General features: G+C 42.2%; 1 protein-coding gene across 1 annotated transcript; it reads right to left on the bottom strand.

Annotated features, from left to right (window-relative positions):
• Positions 1-759: 759 nt before the first annotated feature.
• LOC147904777 (laccase-4-like) lies at positions 760-3,148 on the bottom strand. The gene is made up of 7 exons (XM_087392375.1): positions 3,068-3,148; positions 2,823-2,974; positions 2,487-2,734; positions 2,176-2,307; positions 1,449-2,032; positions 980-1,340; positions 760-890 (listed from the first exon to the last, which is right to left on the bottom strand). Exons 1-7 carry the CDS (start codon positions 3,146-3,148, stop codon positions 760-762), a joined length of 1,689 nt encoding a protein of 562 aa, XP_087248501.1.
• Between the last annotated feature and the right edge of the window lie 23,192 nt (positions 3,149-26,340).

The following is a 26,340-nucleotide window of genomic DNA, read 5'->3' as shown; positions in this document are numbered from 1 at the left end:
TTGATAGTCGAAGTTGATTGACTATCATACTAATAGGGAGGTCTTTGCCCTCCCCCACTCCCTATATAAATCGGGCACTATCCACTTCTTCCATATCCCACACAAGCTCTTTCATAAGGCATGTAGGGGAGGAAGAAGGAGAGCACCTACCTCACATAGTTCTCATGAAACTAAGCAGTCCCCTTTGATTGCAATTTGTGCCCAGCAGCTTGCTATATGTTTGTTTTCGTTCATGATCCAATTTTGTTACCTTTTGTGGATGAATATTACTATGAGTAAAGTTTGTTATATTCTATACTAATTTTAGTATGGATCACTGAGGTTTTCTTTGGTATTCTTCTCTGTGTGAGGTTGAGATTGCAACTCTATATTCTTTCATCGTATTAGAGCAATATTAGAGCCAAGTTTTATACTCTCATAAGCATCTTTTAGGAAGGCATTCCCATAGAGAGGGAGACTCTAATTTAGGCTAGCAACCTTATTGAAAGAAGGCATCCCGTCAGCCATGCAAAAAATCTCCCTTATTGGAATATCAAACATTTTTACATAAGGGAAAAATCAACATTCCATGTGGAAAAATACTTGAATCCTCTAGAAGAGACTCCCATATGGTAACAAAATTAATTACATGGAAATATCAAATATTATGGGGGAAAACCTCCCATATTGTCCAAGGTGGTTCCTTTATAAAACAAGGGAGATAATGTGTACAAAACCAAGTGGGAAAATGCCTAATTAATGGGTTCGTTCTTCGTTAGATTAGCAAGGGGGGAGATCACTTGGTGGTGGAGGTAACGTCTGGGAAGGCCCCACGCCATTCAGGGTGATGAACGCCATATCCATCCCCCATGCTTGGTGTATGTCAAAATGACAGTGCACAAACCAAACTCCTGCAAACACCATCGTGTTTGTGAGCCGTATGTATGAAATGATCAACTGTTAGTCTTCGTTAGAAAGTTGATATTATTCAGATGCATACCTGGATTTGTAGCTATAAATCGAACTGCAGCCCAGCCTGCGGCTGGAACAGAAATTGTATTCCTTGACACAGGATTGACTAGATTGAAATTAGCAGGATCTGTGCTGGCATTGTAGTTTCCCTTCCCGCTGCCCACAACGTAGAAGTTTTGCCCATGAAGATGGATCGGATGCGACTCGAATAATATGTTTGCGGTATTTTGATAAACTATTTGGACGCTGGAGTTGAATGGAAGGACTTCCACGCGTGTACCCACCATACCAAACTTGTCGGCAGGATTCACACCAGTGTAATTGTATTGGAAGAGAGGAACACTCGGAAAATCTGTCGTGTAGACGCCGCTAATATTATAGTGGTAAGCCTGAAACGACGCATCGAATTATTAGATGTTGCTCCATATTCTTCTTACCAACTGAAAATTATCTTATGCGATCATAAACGCGTTTAAGTCTATCAAGAAGAGTCTTACCTGAAGCAAGGAAATATTTGGCGAGACGAAGGTAACGTTGTTCATGGCCGTCCTGAGTAGGGCGGGGAAGGGGAATCTACATGTCACGTTCGCAGGGCAAGGCTGCAAGGCGTAACCTACAGTGTGGAGAAGATCCTTATCGATATTGGTCTTAGGCAGATCTTGATAGTTATTGCCTTTCCATCCTTGAAGTGCCTGGGTGAAATTAGCTTGGAAAGCAGTGTCATTATATACTGGAAAGGTGGGTAGAGTCAAGTTCGAAGAACCAGCGGCCCCGTCGTAAATAAGTTTAGCTGTTCCAGGTGTTGCAGGAAATTGAACGAAGGCAGCGTTTGGCGGGGAAAAGATGGAAGCTGCTATGTAGTATTCTCCAACTTCTTGGTTAGCCGTCAGCAAAACGTTTGTAGTCTGCCCGGGAGCGAGAAGAATGACATCGGTGGTGTACTGTTCCGTATACGTGGCATCAACCTCTACCACTGTCAGACTGTGATTAGCCACTGAAAAGTACATATGGAAGTTCAGGGCAGCATTGATTATCCGCAGGAGAACAGTTTCTCCCTTCTCGACATGGTAAATAACTGTGTCTGCATCACAACGACAAAATTGATCGACCATTATCACCAAGAAAAGATTGGATCATGGAGTCCACTTTACGTTTTCTCCATAGTTTAGATTTCGTTCTTATTAATTTAGGAGTTCCGGATTCCGGAGCTTTGAGTTGGGTTACCGTTTGTCGAGCAATTGTATAGATCGCCAGGCTGCCCATTGATTGTGATGGCATTGGAGATGTTATAACCTGAATTTGGGGGGGTGAGTGCCTGCGCTATGACGTCCTCGACGTTTGCATTCCACCATTCACCTAAGGAGCAAAATCAAATTGCGAATGATCAAACATATCACATTCCAAGCTGCAATCCAGAGTCCATTATACGCGGAGAGAGAGATAGAGATAGATAGAGAGAGAGAGAGAGAGAGAGAGAGAGAGTTTTCTGAGATGCATGTTTGGTAAAGGGAGCTCGTTTCAACAAAGCTTCTTACCTATAAGGATAGGATGTGGCTCCTTGTCAGGCTCGGGGAATGGATACGATGTGTTGGGCTTCTTGCGAATGATGAAAGCTCCATAGACAGTGGCTCTCAACCAGCTGAAATGTGCGTGCCAGAGCAGAGTGCCTCTTTGTCCAACGATTTGAAACCTATGGATGTAAGAATGGTTTGTTTGAATCGGACATTGGGTAATGTACGCTGGCCCATCGGCCCAGCCGGAGAGTAGCTGACGGACTCCATGCCTGAAAGGGCGATTTCAAAGAGAACGTCAAACGAGGGTGAACTCTTAATTAAACGTGGACGATTTCGAATATCTCTGACCATCTTTACCAGTGAATGGTTACGTTGTACGATACGAGGTTCGTAACGTTCACAATCACCGTATCTCCTTCCGTCACGTAATTTGTTGGACCGGGGAACTGCCCGTTGACAGACACGACAGACTTTGTGTGGCAAAGGCGAGTTACGTTGGTATATTGTATCTGCAAGAGACAAAACGATGATCATGAGATACATAGTGGAAGTAGCAACGCAGGACCTAAGATTAGTTTTCGAGGTGCGGGTTTGCAACTGACCTCAAAATTGAAGTGGCGTTCCTCCGCTGAGGCTACGTGACAGAGGGTGACTGCGACGCCTAAGAAAGCGAGGATTTGCATGAAGCTAAAGTGACCTTGGGTTAGCATCTTCATGGTGGAGAGTAGGGATCTAAGTATTGAGGGTGATATTTGTAGAAGCACGATGGAGGGTCTAGAAACGGGAAGCCAACTACTAAGTACCGATTTAGGGTGTAGACAGTGATCTGGAAGGGGAAATGAAGTAGCTAGTACTGATGCAATACTAGCAGAGCGATGGACGGCAGTCGATGAGGGAGCCGAGTGTCGCAAGTGCTTTTGTAGTCGCGGCCGGCCTGCCTGGAGGACTCGAGATGAGAAGCCGGCCTGGAGGACTCGAGATGAGGATGAGAGTGGATAACGTGCACGTAGATAGATAATTATTATCGATTGTATTAACCAATTGGGTGGGAATACTTGCAGCAACTCGCGCAAAAGTTCCGCGAATACTTCCAGCAACTAGTGCAAAGGTTCGGGCAGTGGACGAATATTAGGAAACATGGATGAATTGATCAATGCCGGAAGTATAGGGGCTGGAATACTGGAAAAAGGAAGCAAGCAGAAGGATGGGAAGGAACGTGCAGCAACTGGCATGGGATTAAAGAGTTCCATGCAATTACGATCAACGAACTGGATTGTGATGGAGGGATCGTGGTTAAAGCGAGGGTGTCTATAGTCATCAAGGCTCAAATTTTCAATTGCATGTTGTTCAAAGGCTTGTACGTCTGCCCATGTCATCTGCAGCAGGATATGGCGTTGCGTTGAATTGGTTTGCCAGCCATTGCTTGCTCCATTTTATATATCCATTTGTGACCACAAAATCCATCCTTCCATGTGATTCATAAGCGTTGACATCTCTACAATCCCTTCCATGTTCACTCTTCGCGAAAACATTCTTAAGAGAAAAAACCTTCAAGCTGAAAATTTTAAAGGTTTTAAAGCGTGAAAATTTCACTTGTATTTTTGCTTACCAAAATTCGTCATTCACTTGACACTAAACGTCGGTTTTAGTAAACATTGGTTGAGTTACACCTCACAAAAATCAATCCTTCCATGAGTGATCGCCCCTAGTTCCTTCTCACATTCACTCAAACAACTCGTTCTGTGGGCTCCTCCTGAGATTGGATGTGAGGCCTCATTGTGGTTAAATGTTTAGCTAAATAGATGTCTATTCTGAAATCTAGTCGTCCCTATTCAAATTAGCCCTTGATTAGCAAGGTACAAGGGTATTACTTGATAGTCAACCTGGCATGCTTTGCATAGGAGTTAGCACTTCATTTTCACCTCAGTATTAGAGAGCAACAATTTATCCGTGCCACCATTTCTCAACTGCAGCCATCATGGCCTACTAGCCTGCTGTTTTTCACGCTTTACCGTCAAGGAATTTTCTTTAGATCATTCGATGATATATCATGAGTGATTCAAGCCGCCTGGAAGGTGGTTGTGCCATATGATCCCCCTGCTATCTTGCCAACTCCGACTTCGAATGGTGTGGTTTGCTACTCCCTTCAATCGTTTGAATTTTCTTTTGTGAAAAGTTTTCAAGACTTGCAAACTTTCCACTAAAGGTTTCATAGCCAAGTGGAAGGACATATTACCAGGGTGTTCTTTATGGAAGTTGTGCCTTGAGAATCATTTTTACCGCCTATGGTCTTGCAATGTGATTCACTTCTTGTGGAGGTACATTCATTAGTGAACGATTTTAAAGTCAGAGATAGTCATGCCATTGAAATGGACGACTACCTTTTTAAGCGATTAGGCGTGTTTAAATGAATCACAAGTGCACTTATGGAACCTCTTTTGGGCCGGGTAATTCAATAGCTATGGTTGCACGGGAATGCAATTATTTTCCACCCTGCAAAGTTCCCGCCTCATTTCTTCCAAAGCATGAAAGTGTATGTTTTGAAGAACATTGAATTCTATAGCAATAAGCTAGCAGACTTTTAGGTCACTCCTTGTGGAGGTACATTCATCAGTGGTGGATGACTAAGTTGTAGATAGTCATTTTGCAATAATGAAAGACTACCCCTTTAAGAGATTAGGGATGTTTAAACGAATCAGAGTGCGCCTATGGAACCGTTTTTGGTTAGAAGTCATTCATAAACTATGGTTGCACATGGATGCAAATGCTTTCCACCCTTCAAAGTTATTGCCTCATTTCTTCCAAGGTGTGAAAGTGCCTGTGCTTAGGACCATGGAATCCTACAACAATAAGTGAGCAGACTTTAGGGCCGCCTTTGTATTTCTTTGTATGCTCCCTTGCACCCATGTTGATAAGCGTTGACATCCCTTCCTTCTCACATTCATTAATAAAACAACTCATTCCATGGAACACAAATGATCAATTACTTAAGTATTCGTATTTGGCCTTGCACATTTCACAAGCACTCTTTATAACATGTATGTTGACTTGCACCCATCTTGTTACTTGCACTCCTCTCGTTTTAAGTGCCAATCAATGCCATTAAAAAATAGTATGGATTTGCACATTTTTATTCAACGAGCATTCAAAATAGTATGGTTTTCAATTTCATTATCAAATCCTCCTCAACCTTTTTTAACAACTCGAATAAACTTTCAAAGTCCACACCTTCATCTTGATTTTTCATTGAATGTATTCATGTATAACAATGCTAAAAATTAAGTCAAGAATCAAAAGACAAGGCCCATCCGCCACATGCTACTTGACAAGGTCCTTAATTCAATTTTCTTTGACAAGTAGGTGAGGCTATTTGCATTCCTTGGGAAAGCCACCATTCAAGAATCTAAAAAAAAAGACATGTGAGGTGTAGAGCTAGGCACTCGTAGTAGAAACCTCATAATTAATTAAAGCTCAAGAAACATACTATGCAAGAACAAAGAGTACAATGCTCTCATTGAAAGAGTACAATGCTCTCATCGAAAGTCAAACATGCTCATTAACAACTCTGATGAAGATGTCTTGAGTGTCCCCAATTAAGAATATATATGACATGCATGTGCGTGTAGAAAAATAGGGAGAGATAGTCACTTATAGTAGGAAGTTGAGAAAAGGAGGAGAAAAGGAGGAGTAAACTAAAATATAGGATCAATATAAATACCATTATATTATCTTACGCATACATATTACCCTAATCATTCATAGACTTTCCTTTCTACTAGAACTCCAAGTACACATTCCATCCACTGAGTGACGCTAGTGATATCAAGAACTGTATGGAATCCATCTTTGCTACTGGAGCATAATTCTCATCATAATGTTGACCATATTGCTGTTCAAATCCTTTTGCAACATTAGGAAAAAAGGGAGCTCATTTTGGGGCCTTTTGGCCAAAATGAAAATGGCCATAGGGCCAACATAATGTGGGGAAATTTTAAAATTTTTGAATTGTATCTGGATTGTTAGAGCAAGAAAGAATATTTTATTCATGTACAACTATCAATAATAAATAAGAATTTGGTCGAGCTACTGACACGATTCTACTATCTAAAAATATCTCATTCAAAATAATTGAAATGTCTTTTCCCTACCAAACTACTCTCCCCTCCAAAATTACTCTTCCCACTCTCTCTCTCTCCCTCTCCCCCCCCCTTCTCTCCCTCTTTCTCTCTCTCTCTCTCTAGCTTCGAGGACGCAGTCAGAGTGGCCAGAGAGAAGGAGTGGAAAGTTAAGAGACTGAGGTAGCTTGGCATGCAAGAGGAGCCTAAGAATCTGATTAGAAGTCCAGAAGCAATAAAGGCTTATACAGAGAGAGAGCCGATGTCTGTTCCTATGCAGGATGATTCGCTGATTGCCTTCTGCAAGTTTTGGGTGGCAATATTGGAAAATTGGTAACTTGAAGTACCTCTAGGAGCAAGGTACAATAGTGAGCTCTTTGCTTTGTCAATGTTCCCTCTCTTTGAATTTTCAAAAGTTTTAGATGAACCAATCTATGCTTGTGCAAAACATGTGTTTCTTAGAATGTTGCAGACTAAGAGAGGTAACATCTTGCATGAGTGGAAGGGGTGCATCTTGAAGTTCATGTTTGGGAAGAAAGGATGGCTCGCAAAAGTGCAACATGTTTACATGGGAAAAGATATGCAGCTTCCTCCATCATTCAATCAATCTAGGATACCATCACACTGTGAGCCTTTCTATCTATGTACCTTTTTCACCTGTAAGTGTAATGAGTCCATTTGAAAATTTTTTGTTTGGTTTCTAAGAGCTCTTATTCATGGTGGCAGATGTTTTCCCTTTAGACTTCGAGGCAAGGGAACCAGTTGAATCATCCATAGGCAAGTTCACTGCGATTCATGAGGATTTAGGTAAGCAAATGCATGCCAGGGAGAAGTTTGCCTCCTTGCAAATGAAGAATGTGTATTGATATAATGCAACATACATCACTCCAATGACATCATCAAGCTATGGCCGTCTGCAAACCATTGCACCACCACAACTTCAAGACATTGCAATCGTACAAGGACAAGGTTGCAAAGGATGTGGGCATGGCCATGAAGCTTAGATTTGGATCCAAATGGGCAAGGTTATCTTGGTTTATGACTTTGCTTCTTTGTTTCAAAATATACATATGCATAGAACAAAAACTATGTGGTCCTGCAAGTGTGTATATGAAAATGCTCTTGAAGATTTACTTGGGATGAATTGGGGAACCAGGTCAGGCAACCAAAAGGGTGATGTGTTTCAATGTCATGCATGTAAAGACAATGTGGTTATTAGATACCATTTGTCATGCCAAATGTTGTATTTAGCTTTTCAGTACAGGCGCTGGAAGAAAACAAATGGCCGGTGGCTTCCCCTAGACTCTAATGATGAAGACAATACAGGGGTAAGTTTGTCTATTGATGTTGAAGAGGGAGAAGTCAAGAATGTGAATGTCACATCGCAATGGACTCTAAGGGATGTCTGAGAACACCTATTGGTCATGGAGGATGGCATGTCAGAGTCCTTCTACTTTACCTTAAATGGTGGTAAGATCAGCCGCCATGTGGAGAAGTGCATGCATAGTGCCAATTTCATTTCTCCGGCAACTTTGAAGATTGCTAACAATGTGTTTGACTAGTGCAGCATTTAATTTTTTGTCTGTCAAATCCTAGTTATTGCTTCAAAAGATGATGGACAATTAAATTAAAATGTTAAATTTTCTTTTAATGTTTTCTCCTTCCAGTTCATGGTAAATGTTTTTCGAAAAATTTGGGGATTTTATGATTATTTTTAATTTTTAGGGTTTTGATATATATTGAGGGGTAAGAGTCCTTTTTACATCACATTCTCACTTTCACGTTTAGAGAGCCATAGAAACTCCCACCCTCAAAAGTTACTCCCTCCATCAGCTACTATTTGCCATGGATTCAGCCAATTATTGCGTTCCATGACTTTATCTCACGAACTGGATTTGCAGATCGTGAAGAAGAGCTATTTTTAGTGTTTGATAGGACTTTAGATGTCCTAGGCACATATATGCGAGCCAAGGATGACTTCTCAAAAAATTTCATCCTCTACATGCAAGATAATTTTTCAAGTTTTGCTTATACACTTGACCACTCTTCAAAGAAATGGGTTCCCATAGATTACATAAAGTATATGTTCCTAGAGAATCCCAGTTTGTAAAGCACTTAGTCTGCTTTTGTGACAACCTTACAGAGGAAGGGTTTAGGATGGTCAAAGTTAAAGACATCCTAGATGCAGGGATCACGAGAAATATAGGCATAAAATTCCTTTCATGGGAGATGACATTCATCTTCCTTCTCTAAGAAGGAAATTTAGAGGAAGAAGCCTCATCGTCTAGCAGCCGCTCTAGTAGAACAGCTAATCTGCTCGTCCCTAGACTAGACTCGAACATGTACATGGAAGAGAGTCTTGATGATGCAATAGAGGAGATGGAAGCAGCTCAAGCATTGAGCCTACTTTAAGAGCCCCAAGTAGAGCAAGAATTTGCATCAGAGACTACTGACCCTAAATCAGACTTATGGTCCTTGTCCCCCCTCATCATCGATGGAGAAGAGTACATATTCCTCCATGACATAGAGGTTATTTTTTTACTATGAGAGGATGAGGCACTCAGAGTCCTATCCCCGTTCGATGTTGACACAAGTGTCAAAGATCTCGAGGTTTTAGGTTTTGAAGACCAAACAATGGAAGAGTTTTACTTGACGATGTTGGTTTCAATGAGGGAGGCAGACACATCCTCTCACGTAGAAGCTTCCACCTCCAACACAGGTCAGGCGAAAGTGTCCACCTGCCAAATGGAACATCACACAGCACCTAGTTCCATCAACATTGCAAATGAGGAAGGGATATAAGCCGACGACACTGTAGTGGTAAGTTCAAACAATATTTTTTATTTTGATGTTCTTTCGATATAATTTGTTTTGTCAGTATTCTAATGTTTTTTGAATTGTTGCAGGACGCGTTTGAGCTTGATGAATTCTCATCTCGATGGGGTAATGTTCGTAGCGCATTTGGGCGAGATCATTTTTTGGCCCATTACCTTGGCAAAGTCGCAGAGCACATCGTGGTCTTCCACAACAAATTTTCTCCTCAAGGTCCTTCGGAGATGCTGAAGTGCAAGGCATTGTCGCGTGCTGTCGGATACTCCAACATTACTTGGAATGCTGACAAAGTCATTTTGGTACACCACCTAGCTGCTATCAATGCCTTTGGATCGAACATTCATGGCAGGGCATTGACAGCAACAACTATGTCTTTGGCAGCAGGAGAGGAGGATGTTAGTGCTATTGTGGCTAGGTTTATATCTAGGAATCCACTAGGGGATTCAAAGACCCCTATTCTCAATGTACTCGAACTAGCCAAGAAGAAAGATAGCCTGTGAGGCCTTTTGTATATATAAACATATATTTCAATGGATACATGACTACATGTCTTAATTATTTGTTTTAAGTTATCATTGCTTGTCATGAATTTATAATATTTATTCCATTGTGTTTTGTTTAAGTCGTTGATGATATATTTTCTCCATCATTTTAATTGTGTTAATTTAATGTATTTCTAGCCAATTTAGTATCATTTTCACCAATTCTGGGTATCGAAAAATCTTGGAGGAATTTCACCATGGCCCAGAAGGAAAAAGTGTCCGGGACATCGCTAGGAGCCTAGAAAGCCTAAAACCCGCCACGGCGTGAATTTGGGCATTCTGGCAGCATGAATTTGGGCATTTTGGACTTGCTACAATGCCCAAATTCATGCCATGGCGGGTTTTAGGCTTTCTAGGCTCCTAGCGATGTCCCGAACACTTTTTCCTTCTGCGCGACGGTGAAATTTGACAAAATTCAAAACTTACATTGAAATGAATAGTATTTTCAGTCATAAACACGGAGAATACACAACAATGCGATAGTGTAGAGAATGTGGATATATTTTATTTAAAAATATCGGCCCTTGGCCCTCAAATACAAGATAGTGCCTTCAAGGGCAGGGGGTGGTCTAAGTCCTAAGGGTGGGCTGCAAGAGAATCTAGGGATTCAAGCTTGGGTCACTCCATAGCCGCTTCGCTAGAGCCAGGTCCTTGTCCATGATCGTGACAGGATGGTACACAAGTTGGTGTCCTCAAACAGAGCGGTGGTCACTTGCTCCATAAACTCCTAGAGTTCCCCCATAGCTCCTGTTCTGAATCACACATTGTCCTTGTATCCATGTGCTATCTCTCGTACCACACGTTGGAAGGGAGCATGCAGGACCAAGTTGTCGGTGGTCTTCTACATCTATCTAATCTCCCTTAGGGCCTGCACTCCTGGCTAATGGATAAATTGATGTTTAGGGGACACACTTATGGACATGGTCATGTGGTGTGTGTGTGCCAGTGTGCTAGTGCTTGTGTAGGACATTGTGTGAGTGCTAGTGAGCACCATGGTAGGGGTGTCAGGTGACTCATCGGTTAGGTGTCACCCATCTAGCTGTGATTGAGATAAGCTAGGGACTTGGTGGCTTGTTTGATGGAGGACTTGGGGGTGTTATTGATGGAGACAATCATGGATGTAGAGCCACCTACTCAGGGGCATTCCACTATATGAAACTCTACTCATGAATAAACAATGTGTGTGCCTGATTGTCTATCTTGTGATCTCTCTCTCTCTCTCTCTCTCTCTCTCTCTCTCTCTCTCTCTCTCTCTCTCTCTTTGAGCCATGGATCTCCGCCTCCATCCTCCTTGAACTCTCCATTACTCTCTCTCTCACACCTTGGTACCTTCATGTGGTATCAGAGCCAATGGCTCTCCTACTCCTCTAGCCTACTGTCTCCTACTCCTCTTCTACCTTACCTCTCCACTGCTTGTGAAGAAGGATGTGCATTGTTTGATGTTGATTGATGCCTCTTCCGCTGTTTCCCTTGAAGATCTAGGAATCCTATGTCCAAGCTCTCCAAGTTGCTGCTATCGACTTGACACTCATGCACGTCACTAGCCGACTCTCCTGCCTAGCCTCTGTTCTAACGTGAACACAAAGCTGAGTCTCTGCCGCCTCTATTCCAACGTGATCAAGTTGCCCAAAACCCGCATTTCATTATAAGAGATAGATTGTCATCTCAGCTGCTGACTATTTAGATCCTTGCTTCATCGCCCGTAAGGATTCGTTTCACATCGCAATCATCTTCTTTCTGTGCAATCCTTTTTTCCTCCATATTGCTGACACCTGGCACACAATAACCTCCTGTGAAGCACAGTTTCCTCTACATAGGAAAACAACTATCACATCAGTAGCCACATGGCACACATGTCTCTACAAGCACAATTATTCTACTGCATGTGAACATAGCTATCTCCTACTAAGCACAGTGCCTCTTAAGCACAAGTTTTGCATAGAAATAAAACTCTCACATCATCAAACTTTCCAAGCCCTCTTTATCTATTAAGAATTTGACCAAGTTACAGAAGGCAAAGTTGCTCAGTTTCTTGAGCTCTACATGGCTAGAATCACGAATTCTCGGCTCTTAAAAATGGTCATACCTTGTGGAAAGAAGCACTATGGTACCAAACATGGACTTTACAATAATAATGGCAAAGAGTCTACGTCGACATGGGCATGATCGACATCATCATCCAAATGGACGTCAATAAATATTTCATTTTACATATATGGAACCAACACCATGTAACATGGAAGTGATGCTGTAAAAGGATTTCCATCAAGGGGGGAATATGCCCTGCATCATTGAATTAAAAATCCTTTTATGTTTGAGTCAATAAGGTGCTCTGCCATGGATAGTCCATCCTAAAATGATATGCTATTTCAATTTTAGTTAGTCATGTTTGCTTGCTTTGAGTCATATGTCCTATGGTGATACCGAAAGACACATATTCCAGGTAGACTCTAGACTTGTTGTAAACTGAGGTAACCAAATTTGGAGTGAGGCCATGGTGGAGATAGCACGTCCACATGTGCCTATTGCCAATGCAACTGGAGAGACATGAAGGGCTACTACTAGGGCATAAGGTCATCAATTTAAGGGGCGGGGTTGGATAAATTTATGTTTTCGGGACACAATTATGGACATGGTCATGTGGTGTGTGTGTGCCAGTGTGCTAGTGCTTGTGTAGGACATGGTGTGAGTGCTAATGAGCACCATGTTAGGTGTGTCAGGTGACTCATCAGTTAGGTGTTACCCATCTAGGTGTGATTGAGATAAGTTAGGGACTTAGTGGCCTTTTTGATGGAGGACTTGGGGGTGTTACTGATGGAGACAATCAGGGAGATAATCATGGATCTAGAGCCACCTACTCAGGGGCATTCCACTAGATGTAACTCTACTCATTGATAAAAAATGTGTGTGCCTCATTGTCTATCTTGTGATCTCTCTCTCTCTCTCTCTCTCTCAACCATGGATCTCCGCCTCCATCCTCCTTGAACTCTCTGTTACTCTCTCTCTCACACCCTGGTACCTTCATTGGTGGCTTTGCTCTGTATGGCTTCTTGACTCTTGGTGGAGGCTTTACAGGTACCCGAACATGGTTCCACAGCCTTCTGTCTGTCTTGAATTTCTTGCACTGCTCTTCTCTGCATTGATCCTCCTCTGAATCCCCCTTTCGCACATGAATTGAGCTTTGTCCTTATTTGGGATGGGGCTTCCTCAGTGTTTGCTTTACCCTCTTTATGCTTGGGCACAGGTACCATTTCCACGATGGGCTTTATCACCGGGAGAGGGAAGATTGTGCTCTTCCTAGCAATCTATTGGCCCTCAGGAAGCCTCTCTATATCAGGGAGGTTATCAAATACATTTTGGTCATGCGAGGGAGTCATCTCATGGGGAGGGGGAGGCTGAGGGGAAGGGAGGTTCTCAAAAATATATTTTGCTCGATCGGGGGAGTGCTCTCATGGGGAGGGAAGGCCGAGCGGAAGGCTCAGGGGAAGGTTGAGGGGAAGGCTAAGGGGAAGACTGAGGGGAAGGCTGAGGGGAAGGTTGAGGGGCAGCCTGAGGCAAAGGTAGAGGGGAAGGCATAGGGGAAGGCTCATGCTCTTGGGGCTTGGGAGTGGGCTCCCCGAGGGGTCCACTAGGGTTTATCGTATGGTACCATGTGAGTGTAAGGGAGGGGGGTTATATAAGGGAAGGAAGGTACATTTTATAAGGTAAGGACTCGTAAATAGGGGGTAGATAAGGGAAATTTTCATATATTTTAGTGAATCCACCGTGGTGGGCTCATGGGAGTTGGGAGGAGGAGAAGGCTCGCGAGACTAGGGAGTGTGATCACGGGACTTGGGGGAGGGCTCACAAGAGACTGGGGAGGGTCACGAGAGTGGGGGGAGGGCTCACGAGAGTCAGGGGAGAGCTCAGGAGAGTTGGGGGAGGGCTCATGAGAGTCAGGTGAGGCACCACCAAACTCGAATAGGTTCATGTGCGCAGATGCCATGGAGGTGGTAGAGCTAGAGGAGGAAGGGTGGAGGTGGTGTCTTCTGGGTCTAGTAGTGTTCTTCACTCTTGCCATTGAATAATGAGAGTTAGGGTTTTTAAAAACGTTTTATATAGTCCCATCATGTTTGGACCCCCTTTTAATGACATTTAGGGTTTCATCGTGCCCCCGCCCCTGCCCTAACCCCTCCAACCCTCCCCACCCTCATCGCCCTCCCCCCGTTGCCCTCCCCCCTACTTGCCTTGCCCACACCTGTTGCCCACACCCATACCCCCCATCCCCCCCTCCCCCCACCCTTGCTACCACTCCACCACCCCTCCCCTTGCCCCACCTCGTGCCTCTTCCTTCTCTCCCCCCTCCTTCACCATGTCCCCACTTTCCCCAACATCGTTACCTCACACAAACCTTGGACTCCAAGAGAGTACAAAAATTGTGGTCAAAAGAAGCAAGATATTAAAGAGTGAGTACACAAATTGTGGTCAAAATAAGCAATATATTTATTTCATATTTGTATACAATTACACCATAGCTTGTATTGCTGGTTGGACCCATCTGCTCCCTTCTCTCACTCTAGCTTGCAACCAACGTGTGACTCCTCGTCTCCCTATGGATGCTTTCCAAGTACTATGCCTTCTATTCTTTGATACAGTTTGAATTGCTTTTGCAAGTTCTGATGTCTTTGTCTTTTTAGACTTCAAAGTCCTTCCTAGTAAACATCTAAAAAACCAGTCGAACATCTCATGCAATGCATTGCTGCAAGTGACACCACCACCATGCCTTGAGTTCTTGAAGTAGGCTGCCTTGGCTCTATGGTGCGACTTCTCCATGCCTTGTGTATTCCAAATGGACAAAGGGCCCCAATTTTGTACAAACCATGGTCCGTGTGCATAGAGAATATGCTACAAACATGATGAGAATCATTTCAGCAACAAAAACTGTTTATAAAGCAAGTGCTAAATATTACGATGGTGCCAAGATTACCATGTAATGTGTAATGTGCGACTCCCCCCATGCTTTCACCATTAATTGCATTAACTCTTTCAAAGCCACCCTGAACCTTTCATAATACATCACATCGATTTGAACCTAGTGACACAATTTTATCAATGCATCTACCTTTGACCCTACTTTAGCTCTCAAATTTGCTACTTGAGGATGAGAAGCCTTATTGGTCGTGCATTCACACAATGCTTTCTAGTATTCCCAACCCAAACTGCTTTGAGACAATGTATGTCTGTCTTTGTCGAAATTGTGGTTCGATAGGAATCTCGTTGTCTTCTCTCCACCCATGGACACTTTTGCAGGAAGATTTTGTGTTGCCTCATACATTTTCTTGTCTTCCTTAAGTTTGACATGTCCTCCATGGAATCCCATCTCTGACAGCAACTTCTCAGCTTCTGCAATGCAATGTGTGGATACTTCTTGTGGAATTAGATTCCAAGCATAAACAAGATGCAAATACAATAACTTATCAAGTACTTGCAGTTTTGCGTGTAAAGTACATATGTGTACTCTCTAAAGTGGATGGGCAAGATGGGATCCCACTAGTTTGGATCCTTCTTGTCACAATTGGGAGCTTGCCTTTGGCTGCAAGATAGAATGCCATTCTCCCATTGTAAGCTAGCCTTTTGCTTACATTGCAAACACATGCAATAAAGGCATGTGTTCATTGCATTTGCCCATGTATCACAACCATGCAAGGACTTGAGGGTTTTCAAATCACCAGCAAGATGCCTTTCAACTCGAAATGTTCCATGGCCATCGACTGTCAATGTTTGCCCTTCCTCTTGTCTTCGGATCGTTGATGGGATTTATGTTCTATTTAGAACCCACTTCAATGTCTCATGGCACTCTTTTGGAGTCTCAAATGTTGCAAGCCACCATATATCTTTCGCTGATTGCACTGAGAAATGTTGCTCTACTTCTTCATTCCCTTGAACAAAGGCTAAGGCTTTATTCATTATGCAATGCTCACTCTCTCTAACTTGTGTTCTTTCACCAATTGAGCTTCATCCATTTTGATGACAAATATGAGCTTTCCATTGTAATCTGTACAAGAAAAGAGAGAAATCATTAGGATAAACATGATATAGGAAATGAACAAAGTAAATTGCAATGCTATAATGGATTTCCTCTTACCATCTTCTCTCATGCCATAGAATTTGACCATTGCTCATTGCAGGTTCTCAACCTCTAAGTAGACATTGTTGAAAGCATTCATCTCAAAGGTTGGCAAGCTAGATTTCTTTTTACTCTTCCAAGTCATTGTGCCCCTTACGCATGTTGGTAAGCTGAAAGGAAAGGAAAGAGTGGACACAAACTCAGAATACTTGCATTATGGAATGAAGAAGAGTGAGGTCCTTAAGTAGGCACCTCATACATGCTCACCACCTAACTGTGCTTGTGGGCACCTAACTATGCCTCTAGCACTCACACATAGAAACCAAGGTGTGCCTGAGGCATACACCTTGAGATATCCCATCAAACCCCCCCTCAAGGGAATGCCTCAGGCTATGTCAAGGATACATCTAGTCTCATAGTTTCTCATGCCATCTCATGGTGGTCAAGGATAAATCTATGGCTAGGTTCTCATGCTAGCAAGGGTTCCCATGGGTGTAAGGTAAACAAAAGGGATACAAAAAGACTTTCCAATGGTTATCTCCCCTGCATGTACATGCACACAATGTCTGTAGGAGGTACCATGGAGCAAAACATACACATGGCCTACATCATAAGGTGACCAGAGGTGTTTACAAAACACACAAAACACAATAATTTATTTCATTCATTTTGGAGGACTATCCAGGCTGAGTACCTTGACATAAAAAGAGAGATCTGGAGCATACATAGAGATGTTTTAAAATGCATAGTCTTCAAAGGATGCCTCATCTTGTGGAGGCTCATTAACTCAAAGTAGATTTGCATTTTCTGTCTTTGCTTTGGCTCTACAAAACTTCTCATTATGGTTGTTCTTGCCACAGTGCTTGCATGGATTAATTTTGAAGCAGTCCTTTGAAAGGTGATTTGTCTTTCCACAGTGATTGCAAGGGGTATACTTGCCCTTCTAGACTTTTACAGCATAAACAGTGTCATATGCTTTTTCATCTCTAGTTGGATCCCTTGCCAGTCGTGTCGGAGTTGAGGATTCTACAGCATTGGAGGCCGTAGAAGAAGCAGTAGGAGTAGGTTTGACAAGTCCCCATAGGTTCTCCCTCATCAATGCAAATTTCACCTTCATCTGCCATGTGTGGAAGCCCTTTCCATTGAACTTCTCTAGATTCAATAGGGTAGCCATGAGAGGGTCTAACCTAGATATTGGGCAGTGTCTATCTCTCTTACAAGGCAAAAAATAACTGAAAGACTTCCAAAATATGAGCACTTGATGTAGCAAAGACTAGTGACCAATATTTAATCAATGATGCTTCTGCTTACATGCTTCATAGAAGTGGCTAAAATGAATACTTTCCAATCAAAACCAGGTCTAGCAATTCCAAACAAAACTGAAGCCACACTTGTACTGAAGTTATTGAAAGTTTCAAAAAACCAGAAATGCTAGAGTAGCATTTTATGTAGCATCATCTTCAAAAATTTGTCCAAAAACTGTCAAAACCAAAAGGCTGAACTTGGAGGGCTTGTAGCTCACTCTTCAAAGCAAGGAAAAGAGGGCTTTCTAAAGCAAAAGAAAGCTCATATACCAGAGAGGGTCCAGCACATAGGTTGGACGAAATGGTGCGCGCTTTTGCCTTTGGGAGTTGCTACAGGCTGAACCTGAGTTTTGACAATTTCTCCTTTGTTACTAAACCAAATGAGCTGAAAAATAACTCAAAATCTTTGTCTTGAGGTCGCCCATCCACTCCTAAGAGGGCTCAAGCAATGGCAGAGCAGGCAGGGAGTATTGAGCAATAGAAAAATGGCAAAAAAATGCACTCTTTGGGTAATGGCAGCCAACAGAGACGTTTTTTTTTCAATTGCTTGCAGGTGGAAGTTTGCCCATACTAGAGGAGTTTACAGCTCAGAGGGTTTGGGCAATGGTCATTTGTAGGCGGAGAACCAAGCTCTCAAAGATTTTGGGAAGAAGGAGGAAAATGGAGAAGAAGAAGATGAAGAAGAAGAAGATGATGTGGCAAAAATGGGCTCAAGGGGGATCAAAGGGCTCTGATACCATGTTGGTAAGCTGAAAGGAAAGGAAAGAGTGGACACAAACTCAGAATACTTGCATTATGGAATGAAGAAGAGTGAGGTCCTTAAGTAGGCACCTCATACATGCTCACTGACATCACTGATGACTTCAGAGCTCCACAATCATCTCCTCAATCTGCTCCTAGATTCTCTCAGTCATCCTATGTGGCTTTCCACCACCTAACTATGCTTGTGGGCACCTAACTGTGCCTCTAGCACTCACACATAGAAACCAAGGTGTGCCTGAGGCATACACCTTGAGATATCCCATCAACGCAATGGTACCCTCCAACCATTTCTCTTGCACGTTGGTTTGTTTCTCACCGTGCATGTCTCATAGACCAAGGTGTGGGTAGGGGCACTGTTGACTTCTTATACTTTCCCAAAATAGCAAACTTGAAAATTTTGAAAATAGATGTGTAAGCTTCATGACTTACACCGGCAGTATCACAAGCTACAAGCATCTCCTTTGCATCCACAATATCCTTGAAGTCCTTCATCACCTCTTCAACAACTTGCACATGTAGGCGCTTGTGTCTTGAGTCCCTTAGTATCTCAATGACATCACTTAACTTCAATAAGCTAGCTAGAGCATATGAAGAGTCCATATCATCCCTGTCCATTCTTCCCATCACATCTTCCATGAAGTTCCTAAAGAAGAACACAAGAAAAACTGTCACAAATAGTGTAGCACAAAAGAGTGTAATTTCATTGGAACATTTGATAACCAACCTTGTAGCCCGGACACTCCTCTTTCTAGCACCAGCAGTGGGTGCCAATACATGCATGTTATGTAAGTACCTTCTTTTCCTATCCTTCAATCCCAAAGGTGTTTCTTTTATCTTTTGCACTCATTCTTCTGCCATCTCTCGTTCCTTCTCTATTGCTCGTCGAACTTGATTGTATATAGATCTTTCCAAGCCTTTTTTGGACTCAGCTAGCTTACACAGTGACTCTTCTAAGTTATGTCACTCCAAGTACAATGCATTTCGCTCCAAGTCCAATGCTTTGGCTTTATCATGAAAAAACTAGTTCTTCCTCTGAAATTCTTGCATAGAGTTATGCATTGCAACAATGGTGCTATATCTGAAATGTACTAGCATCTCTGCTTGGGCTCTGTGCATCTCGCTTGCTTGCATAGCCGTTGATTGAGCATTGTTTAACCGATTGCAATAACCAAGCAACCCTACATATCCATTTCCACCATATCGAACTAGCTCATGCATTGTATGGAAAGGAGGGCTCTTTTGGCACACCCTCGCCACCCTCCTCATCCTGTCTCAAGATTTCGTGTAAATATAAGATCTTGTCTCAAGGTTTCGTGTCATAATGGTATGCAATATTAATCATGAACTCAAATAGCATTGACTTACAGATGATCCATCACCACATGCAACACCAACAGTGGCTACTGGTTTGGGCTCCTTCCCATACATCTGCAAATGGCACATGACAATATAATGTTGATGTCATACTTCTCGCTTGCAATGAGTGCAATAACAATACAACCTCTCTGTAACCCACTCTGCACTCCGAGCGTTGGCGCATCATTTGATGTGCTTTCACTCATCCCTTCCATCTGCACACCTCCAAAATCACAACATGAGCTGCAAGGAAATCTATTAAGATCCAAAAAATAGCCACCCATGAGATCCTTTCCTCTCTTCTAACAATAAGTTCCCGGAACCGTCGCTATATATCGATGCTTTGTCCTATTCCATCGCTATATAGCAATGCTCTTAGGATATAAACATCACTATATAGCGATTGACCAGCATCGCTATATAGCGAAGTTGGGGGACTAAAACCCAAAACCCTACGCGATGCTGTCTTTCACATCTCTATTGTGAGAAAAGCAAAAATATCTCCTCCCACATTATATTCGATGACCTCCCTTTCCTCCTCTCTATTCCCCACACTCCTCACCTCTACCCAGCCCCTCTCCCAACACTTGTGCTCCCTCTCCAGCCTTCTCCCTCTCTGCTTGTGTGAAAGGAAGTTTTTCAAGAAGGTGTGTCTCTTTAAGCAATGTAGGTTCATTTTTTGTGAGATTTCGTTTTGTCATTAATGTTGAAGCATGTTTCTCCTTGTATTGCTAAGCCTATGTGCTAATTTTCATGCTTGATTTTCAGAGGTTAAGGATAAAAAACAAGATTTGGTGAAAGAAACAAAACTCGCCTCTTCTCTTTTTGGTAATTCTCTTCCTCCTCTTTCTCCTTATTTGTAGGCTTATGCTTTCTCCTTGTTTGTAGGCTTATGCTTGTCTCCTCAGTCCAATCCCTTTGAAAAGTTGCTTCTCCAAACTCCTCCTTCATGTAACTAGTTATCTAAAAAAATGGTATGTTTCCTTTTTTTTGTAGGGCCAGTCCACGAAATGCCGAGGGACTTTTCCAGGTAAGAAAGTGCTTCCTCTTTTTTCCTTTTGTTGTTTCTGTTATTTCCATTGGCCTACAGCTAATGCCTTAAGCGCTAGCTGTAGTGATGGGTGTAGGAACCCTCTCTTTCCCTCTCTTCTCTTGTTCCCTCTTCTTTCCTTCTTTTCTTCTTTCCTTATCTTATGCTTATGCTTATGCTTTTCCTTCTCTTATGCTTATGCTCTTTTCCCCTCTTCTTTTTCTTCCCTCTCTTCTCTTTTCCCCTCTTCCTTATCTTCTTTTCATAAGCATATGCCTATGCCTATGCTTATGCTTATGCATGAGCATATGCTCATATGCTCATGCATAAGCATAAGCATACCTCTCCTTCTCCTTTCTTTCTCTTCTTTTCCCCTCTCCTTCAATCTCTTTTTCTCCTCTTTACATAAGCATATGTATTTGCCTATGCTTATGCAGGAGCGTATGCTTATGCTTATGCATGAGCATATGCTCATATGCTCATGCATAAGCACAAGCATATGCTTTCTCTCTTTTTCTCTTATGCTCATATGCTCATGCATAAGCATAAGCATATGCTTTCTTTCGTTTTCTCTTATGCTCTTTTCCCCTCTTTCAATAGACTCCTTTTTCCTCTTCCTTCTCTTCTTTTCCCCTATTTTCCCTTCTTCCTTCTCTTATGCTTATGCTCTTTTCCTCTTTTCCTCTTTCAATCTCTTTTCCCTTCTTCCTTCTCTTATGCTTATGCTCTTTTTCCCTCTTCCTTCTCTTATGCTTATGCTCTTTTCATAAGAATATGCCTATGCCTATGCTTATGCTTATGCATGAGCATATGCTCATATGCTCATGCATAAGCATAAGCATATGCTTTCTCTCTTTTTCTCTTATGCATATGCTTTTCCTTCTCTTATGCTTATGCTCTTTTCCCCTCTTTCAATCTCTTTTACCCTCTTCCTTATCTCTTTTCATAAGCATATGCCTATGCTTATGCTTATGCATGAGCATATGCTCATATGCTCATATGCTCATGCATAAGCATAAGCATATGTCTCCTTCACCTTCTCCTTCTCCTTCTCTTCTTTCCCCCTCTCCTTCAATCGCTTTTTCTCCTCTTTTCATAAGCATATGTATTTGCCTATGCTTATGCTTATGCATGAGCATATGCTCATATGCTCATGCATAAGCACAAGAACATGATTTCTCTCTTTTTCTCTTATGCTCATATGCTCATGCATAAGCATAAGCATATGCTTTCTTTCCTTTTCTCTTATGCTCTTTTCCCCTCCTCTTTTTCCTCTCTTTCAATCTCTTTTCCCCTCTTCCTTCTCTTATGCTTATGCTCTTTTTCGCTCTTCCTTCGCTTAAGCTTATGCTCTTGTCCTCTCTTCTTTTTTCCCTCTTTCGATCTGTTTTCTCCTCTTCCTTCTGTTATGCTTATGCTCTTTTTCCCTCTTTCTTCTCTTATGCTTATGCTCTTTTCCTCTCTTCTTTTTCCCCTCTTTCGATCACTTTTCCCTTCTTCCATCTCTTATGCTTATGCTCTTTTTCCCTCTTCCTTCTCTTATGCTTATGCTCTTTTCCTCTCTTTTTTTTTCCCTCTTTCAATCTCTTTTTCCCTCTTCCTTCTCTTTTTTTCCCCTCTTCTTTTTCCCCTCTTTCAATCTCTTTTCCCCTTTTCATAAGCATATGCCTATGCCTATGCTTATGCTTATTTATGAGCATATGCTTTCTCTCTTTTTCTCTTATGCATATGTTTTTCCTTCTCTTATGCTTATGCTTCTCTTTTCTCTTATGCTTATGCTTCTCTTCTTTTCCCCTCTTCTTAGTCATATTCAGTTCTTTTTTCATATGTTCCTTAGCTGTATTTGGTTCTTTTTTTTTTTAATAGATTCTAAATTGAACAACCACGCCCTCACCCATGGGTGCCCTCTCTAAACCCCAACCCGGTTCCCCATGTCGCAGGGATTATAGACATAGCTTCTTTGCTAGCTCATGTAAAAGAGAAGATTGCACAAGAGAGTAACTGGGTGAAATACAACGTGCGGAAACGTGCTTCTAGGTGGGGTCCAAGCCGAAGGGTAGTGGAGCAAGGACAACTGAGGAACTCATGACACAACCTATGGGATCTCCGTAGGTTGTGGAGAGACCGCCACGACCAATGGAGCCTCAAATATGATTGTGTAAATAGCATAATGGATTGTGTGGAGGCATTCGTGGATTTCGAGTACATAATCACTGAAGAGCATGACCGCATATTAGAAGAGGTGGAGGATGAGGTCCCCAGTGACTTGCCTAGCGGTGTGGAGGAGGAAAGTACCTCAGATAGTAATGCAGAGCAGTAGACCTCCATCATTTTGGCATTTTTGGAGAATGTCTCTTTTGGAGACAGTCATTTCAAAACTAGCTTTTATTAATTGTCTTAAGTAAATTATTGTCCTTTCATATTTATCCTTTATGCGTTGATGTCATTTCATAATTTTCATAAGTGATTAATTGCCTTTTCATAATTTCTTGAGTTTGAAATTCGTAATTGTCTTAAGTAATTAATTATCTATCCGCTTCTTACCCGCTCTTGTTTTTTGTTTTTTGTTTTTTGTCTTCATGTTTGTATCTACATTTGTCCAATCCCCCCAAATTAGACATGGGATCACGTCGCATGTCCGACGAGTACGCAAACCCTCGTAGGAGGAGACATCATGATCTCTACTCTCCAGATGACTTTGATTCCACTCAGGCAACATCTCGGGGGCCTACCCCTGCGACTACCCCTCTGACTCCTGTCGGATGTAGCACTGTGACTACCCCTTAGGGAACTCCTTTGCTAGCAGCCCATGGATTTGTCGAGAGTCCTGACGAGTTTGTCACATAGATGAATGATGCAGAGGCAGTGAAATTATTCTCTCTGCTATCCCATAGGACCTCAAAAAATCTCTCTCCTACACTTACGGCTCGACCTACTATCCAGCCATCCCCTCTAGTCCCTCTGACTAAGAGGTCATCACTTGGGCATGCCCATCATAAGGGAAGGAAGAGTAGGAAGGGTCGCTTATGTTGTGCTAACTCGGGAGATGTAGACGAGTTAGCACATTCACATCCCTACAAGTCTCCACTTGGTCCCGAGACCCAGTACCAGTCAGGTCCCTTGGCCTCTCCTACTCCCACTTCTACTCCTTGCTCTATAAGCGCTCACAGTAACACCACTCGCTCTGACTCTGCCACTACCATGAGTTCTCTTTACCTGGTCGAGGACCTATCCTACGAAATCACGGTTGTTGGAGAGATAATAGAAAATAAAAAGGGCTCAGCATTAGTGATGTACACCAGGAGGTGGTTGATGAGCCACCACTTCAGGAATGGCATAGCTACTGACTGGCAGTACCAAGATGACCAAAAGAAGCAGGTAGTCATCGATGAATCGAAAAGATAGTACCCTAACCCCCCAAATTGGGAGTTCAATTTGGATTACATGAAAGAGCGCATGGGGTTTCTCTTGAAGCATCGTAGGTCAACCTTGCATACTTCCATCACAAAGGGGAAGGCTAAACCTAGTTGGGCAAACAAAGCTAACTAGAAGTTTTTAAAGAAGCAATACAGGGACCATCTCGAACTGTTCGAGGGTTAGAGGAGGGCTACGAGGAGACGGCTGGTGACTCCGTAGGTACCTCACACTTTGCTGCAGGCGACGGTTTGCATTCGAGGCAATCGTGGTAAGTCTACTTCTTCTCATTTAATATATTGTTTTATTTGTTTTACTACATATTGCATGCACTTTATCTAACTCTCATAAATTGGGCCCATAGCAAGCTGTGATGGGTCACCTTCCCACAGACATAGAGACGAGATGCGGGTTCTGCATAGGAACAAAGTTGTGGTTTATTGAGCAAGAGGAGCAAGGAGCAATGGTCGATTAGGCTGAGGTGGCTGCTCGCATGGTATAAGTCTACTCCTACTTGTAATCTCACTTTTTAAACTATTTTATTCTTTAAGTTCCAATCTAATTTCCAATTAACATGGTTTCACTCTTAGAATCAAAGCTCGAACGTCTTATCAGCCGAGGTGAGTGGTGATGACAAGGGATTAGGCTTACACAACTTCAACGAGGGCTAGGGATGAGGTGTAACTCACGAGGGCCAGGGATCAGGCACAGCTCACGAGGGCCAGGGATTCAGGCCAATGCGACAAGGACGAGGACAAGGATGGGGACGATTTGGATGAGGAGTAGTAGTATTAGTAGTAGTTTGCATATACTTCACCATGTATATGCTTCTGTATGTCGGCTCGTTTGAGCGATTTTGTATCACCCTTTTTGAAAGGGTAATTTTGTAAGAAACAATGTTGTATATCTTCAACATGTATATGCTTATGTAGCTGGGCTCGTTTGAGCGATTTTGTATCATCCTTTTCACAAGGGAAATTTTGTAACAAAAAACATCCTTTTGTAATTACTTAAAAAAATAATTAGTGGGGCAAAATAGGACTTATTCTGGCCCTGTTTAGCCCCACTAATGTTTTTTTAAAGCTTCTATATGAAATAGTGACCTTTGCACCCGTCAAAAAAAAAATTTTTAGTGTAAAAAAGGTCAGTATTTCCATCGAAAAAGGGCATGTGCCTTGTAGTTAATTAACCCACCTATGTGAGGGGGGGTGGGACTTTTTGGTACCTACCTTGGCCCTTTCATTAGGACTAATCCATTTCATAATCCATTACTTATGAGGCCCTTTGAGACCCCCATTCTCCCCTAATGTTGCTTTTTCAATCTCTTTTTTTGAGATTTTAGAAGTGAAAGTGTTAAATTGGATAATATTCTTTTTGTTTTTTATGAATAAGAGTGTATTTATAAAGATTCTACAGAAGTTGGAATATAACTTTTGAAAGTTTTCATGGGGATAACAATGCAATAAAACATTGAATAGGGATCAAAGAAAAAAGTTAGTATTGCATAGCAGACCTTTCCTTATCATTGCTGGAGTATTGTATAGAAGAGGTATTGACCAAGTCATTAGAAAATGTGTCCAAGACCATGAGAAAAAGCAGTGCCAGCAAAGGCACATGGAGGTCTAGCAAGAGGCCACTGCTCAGGTGATATCACGGGCAAGAAAATCTTGCAAGTTGGATTATGGTGGCCCACAGTATTAAAAGATGCACACAATTATGCCAAATCATGCTTGTCATGTCAAAGGGATGAGAAACCAATGGATAGTGACAGAATGCCACATCAGCTCATTCTTCCATTGGGACCTTTTCAAAAGTTGGGATTGGACTCTATTGGCCAAACCAATCAAACCTACAACCAAATTCTCAGGTAATCAATATATTCTTGGTGCTACTGATTATTGCACTAAATGGGTTGAGGCTGTAGCATTGAAGACATGCAAAGCTAGAACAATTGCACATTTTTTGTATCACAATATTGTAACCAGATTTGGTGTTCCCATTGAGATTGTATTTGACAAAGGGACCCATTTCATAAACAAAACCATCAAAAAAATGACCAAGATGCACATGATGCTGCATAAAAAGTCCACAGCATATTACCCACAAGCCAATGGACTGGTAGAAAGCTCCAACAAGCTCATGAAAAAGGTTTACAGAAGAACAATTGCTGATCACCCAGAGGATTGGGATCAGCATTTAGACTCAGTGATTTGGGCACTTAGGACAGCACACAAGATGGCCATAGGATTGATGCCTTTTAGGCTAGTGTATGGTTGTGAAGCAATGGTACCCATGGAGTTTGTTGCAAGAAGTCTCAGAGTAGCAATTGACAACAAACTCTTCCCAGAAAACTCCATCAATGCTAGGTTGGAGCAACTTTACAATTGGATGAAGATAGATTAGCTAGCTCCCAT

The sequence above is a fragment of the Dipteris shenzhenensis genome, chromosome 2 (genome assembly GCF_047967505.1).
Source record: "Dipteris shenzhenensis isolate YYH24624 ecotype China chromosome 2, Dip_SZ_1.0, whole genome shotgun sequence".
Lineage (NCBI taxonomy): Eukaryota > Viridiplantae > Streptophyta > Polypodiopsida > Gleicheniales > Dipteridaceae > Dipteris > Dipteris shenzhenensis.
Note: the sequence above shows the minus strand (reverse complement) of the source record. Positions and strands in the feature narration are given on the sequence as shown.

What these genes read in the sequence shown, in the direction of transcription:
- LOC147904777 (XM_087392375.1), bottom strand. Translation starts at nt 3,148, where the DNA reads ATGCAAATCCTCGCTTTCTTAGGCGTCGCAGTCACCCTCTGTCACGTA. An exon ending in AACGCCACTTCAATTTTGAG is followed by an intron (nt 2,975 to 3,067) that starts GTCAGTTGCAAA and finishes TGTCTCTTGCAG; the next exon opens with ATACAATATACCAACGTAAC. An exon ending in CAAATATTTCCTTGCTTCAG is followed by an intron (nt 1,341 to 1,448) that starts GTAAGACTCTTC and finishes GCGTCGTTTCAG; the next exon opens with GCTTACCACTATAATATTAG.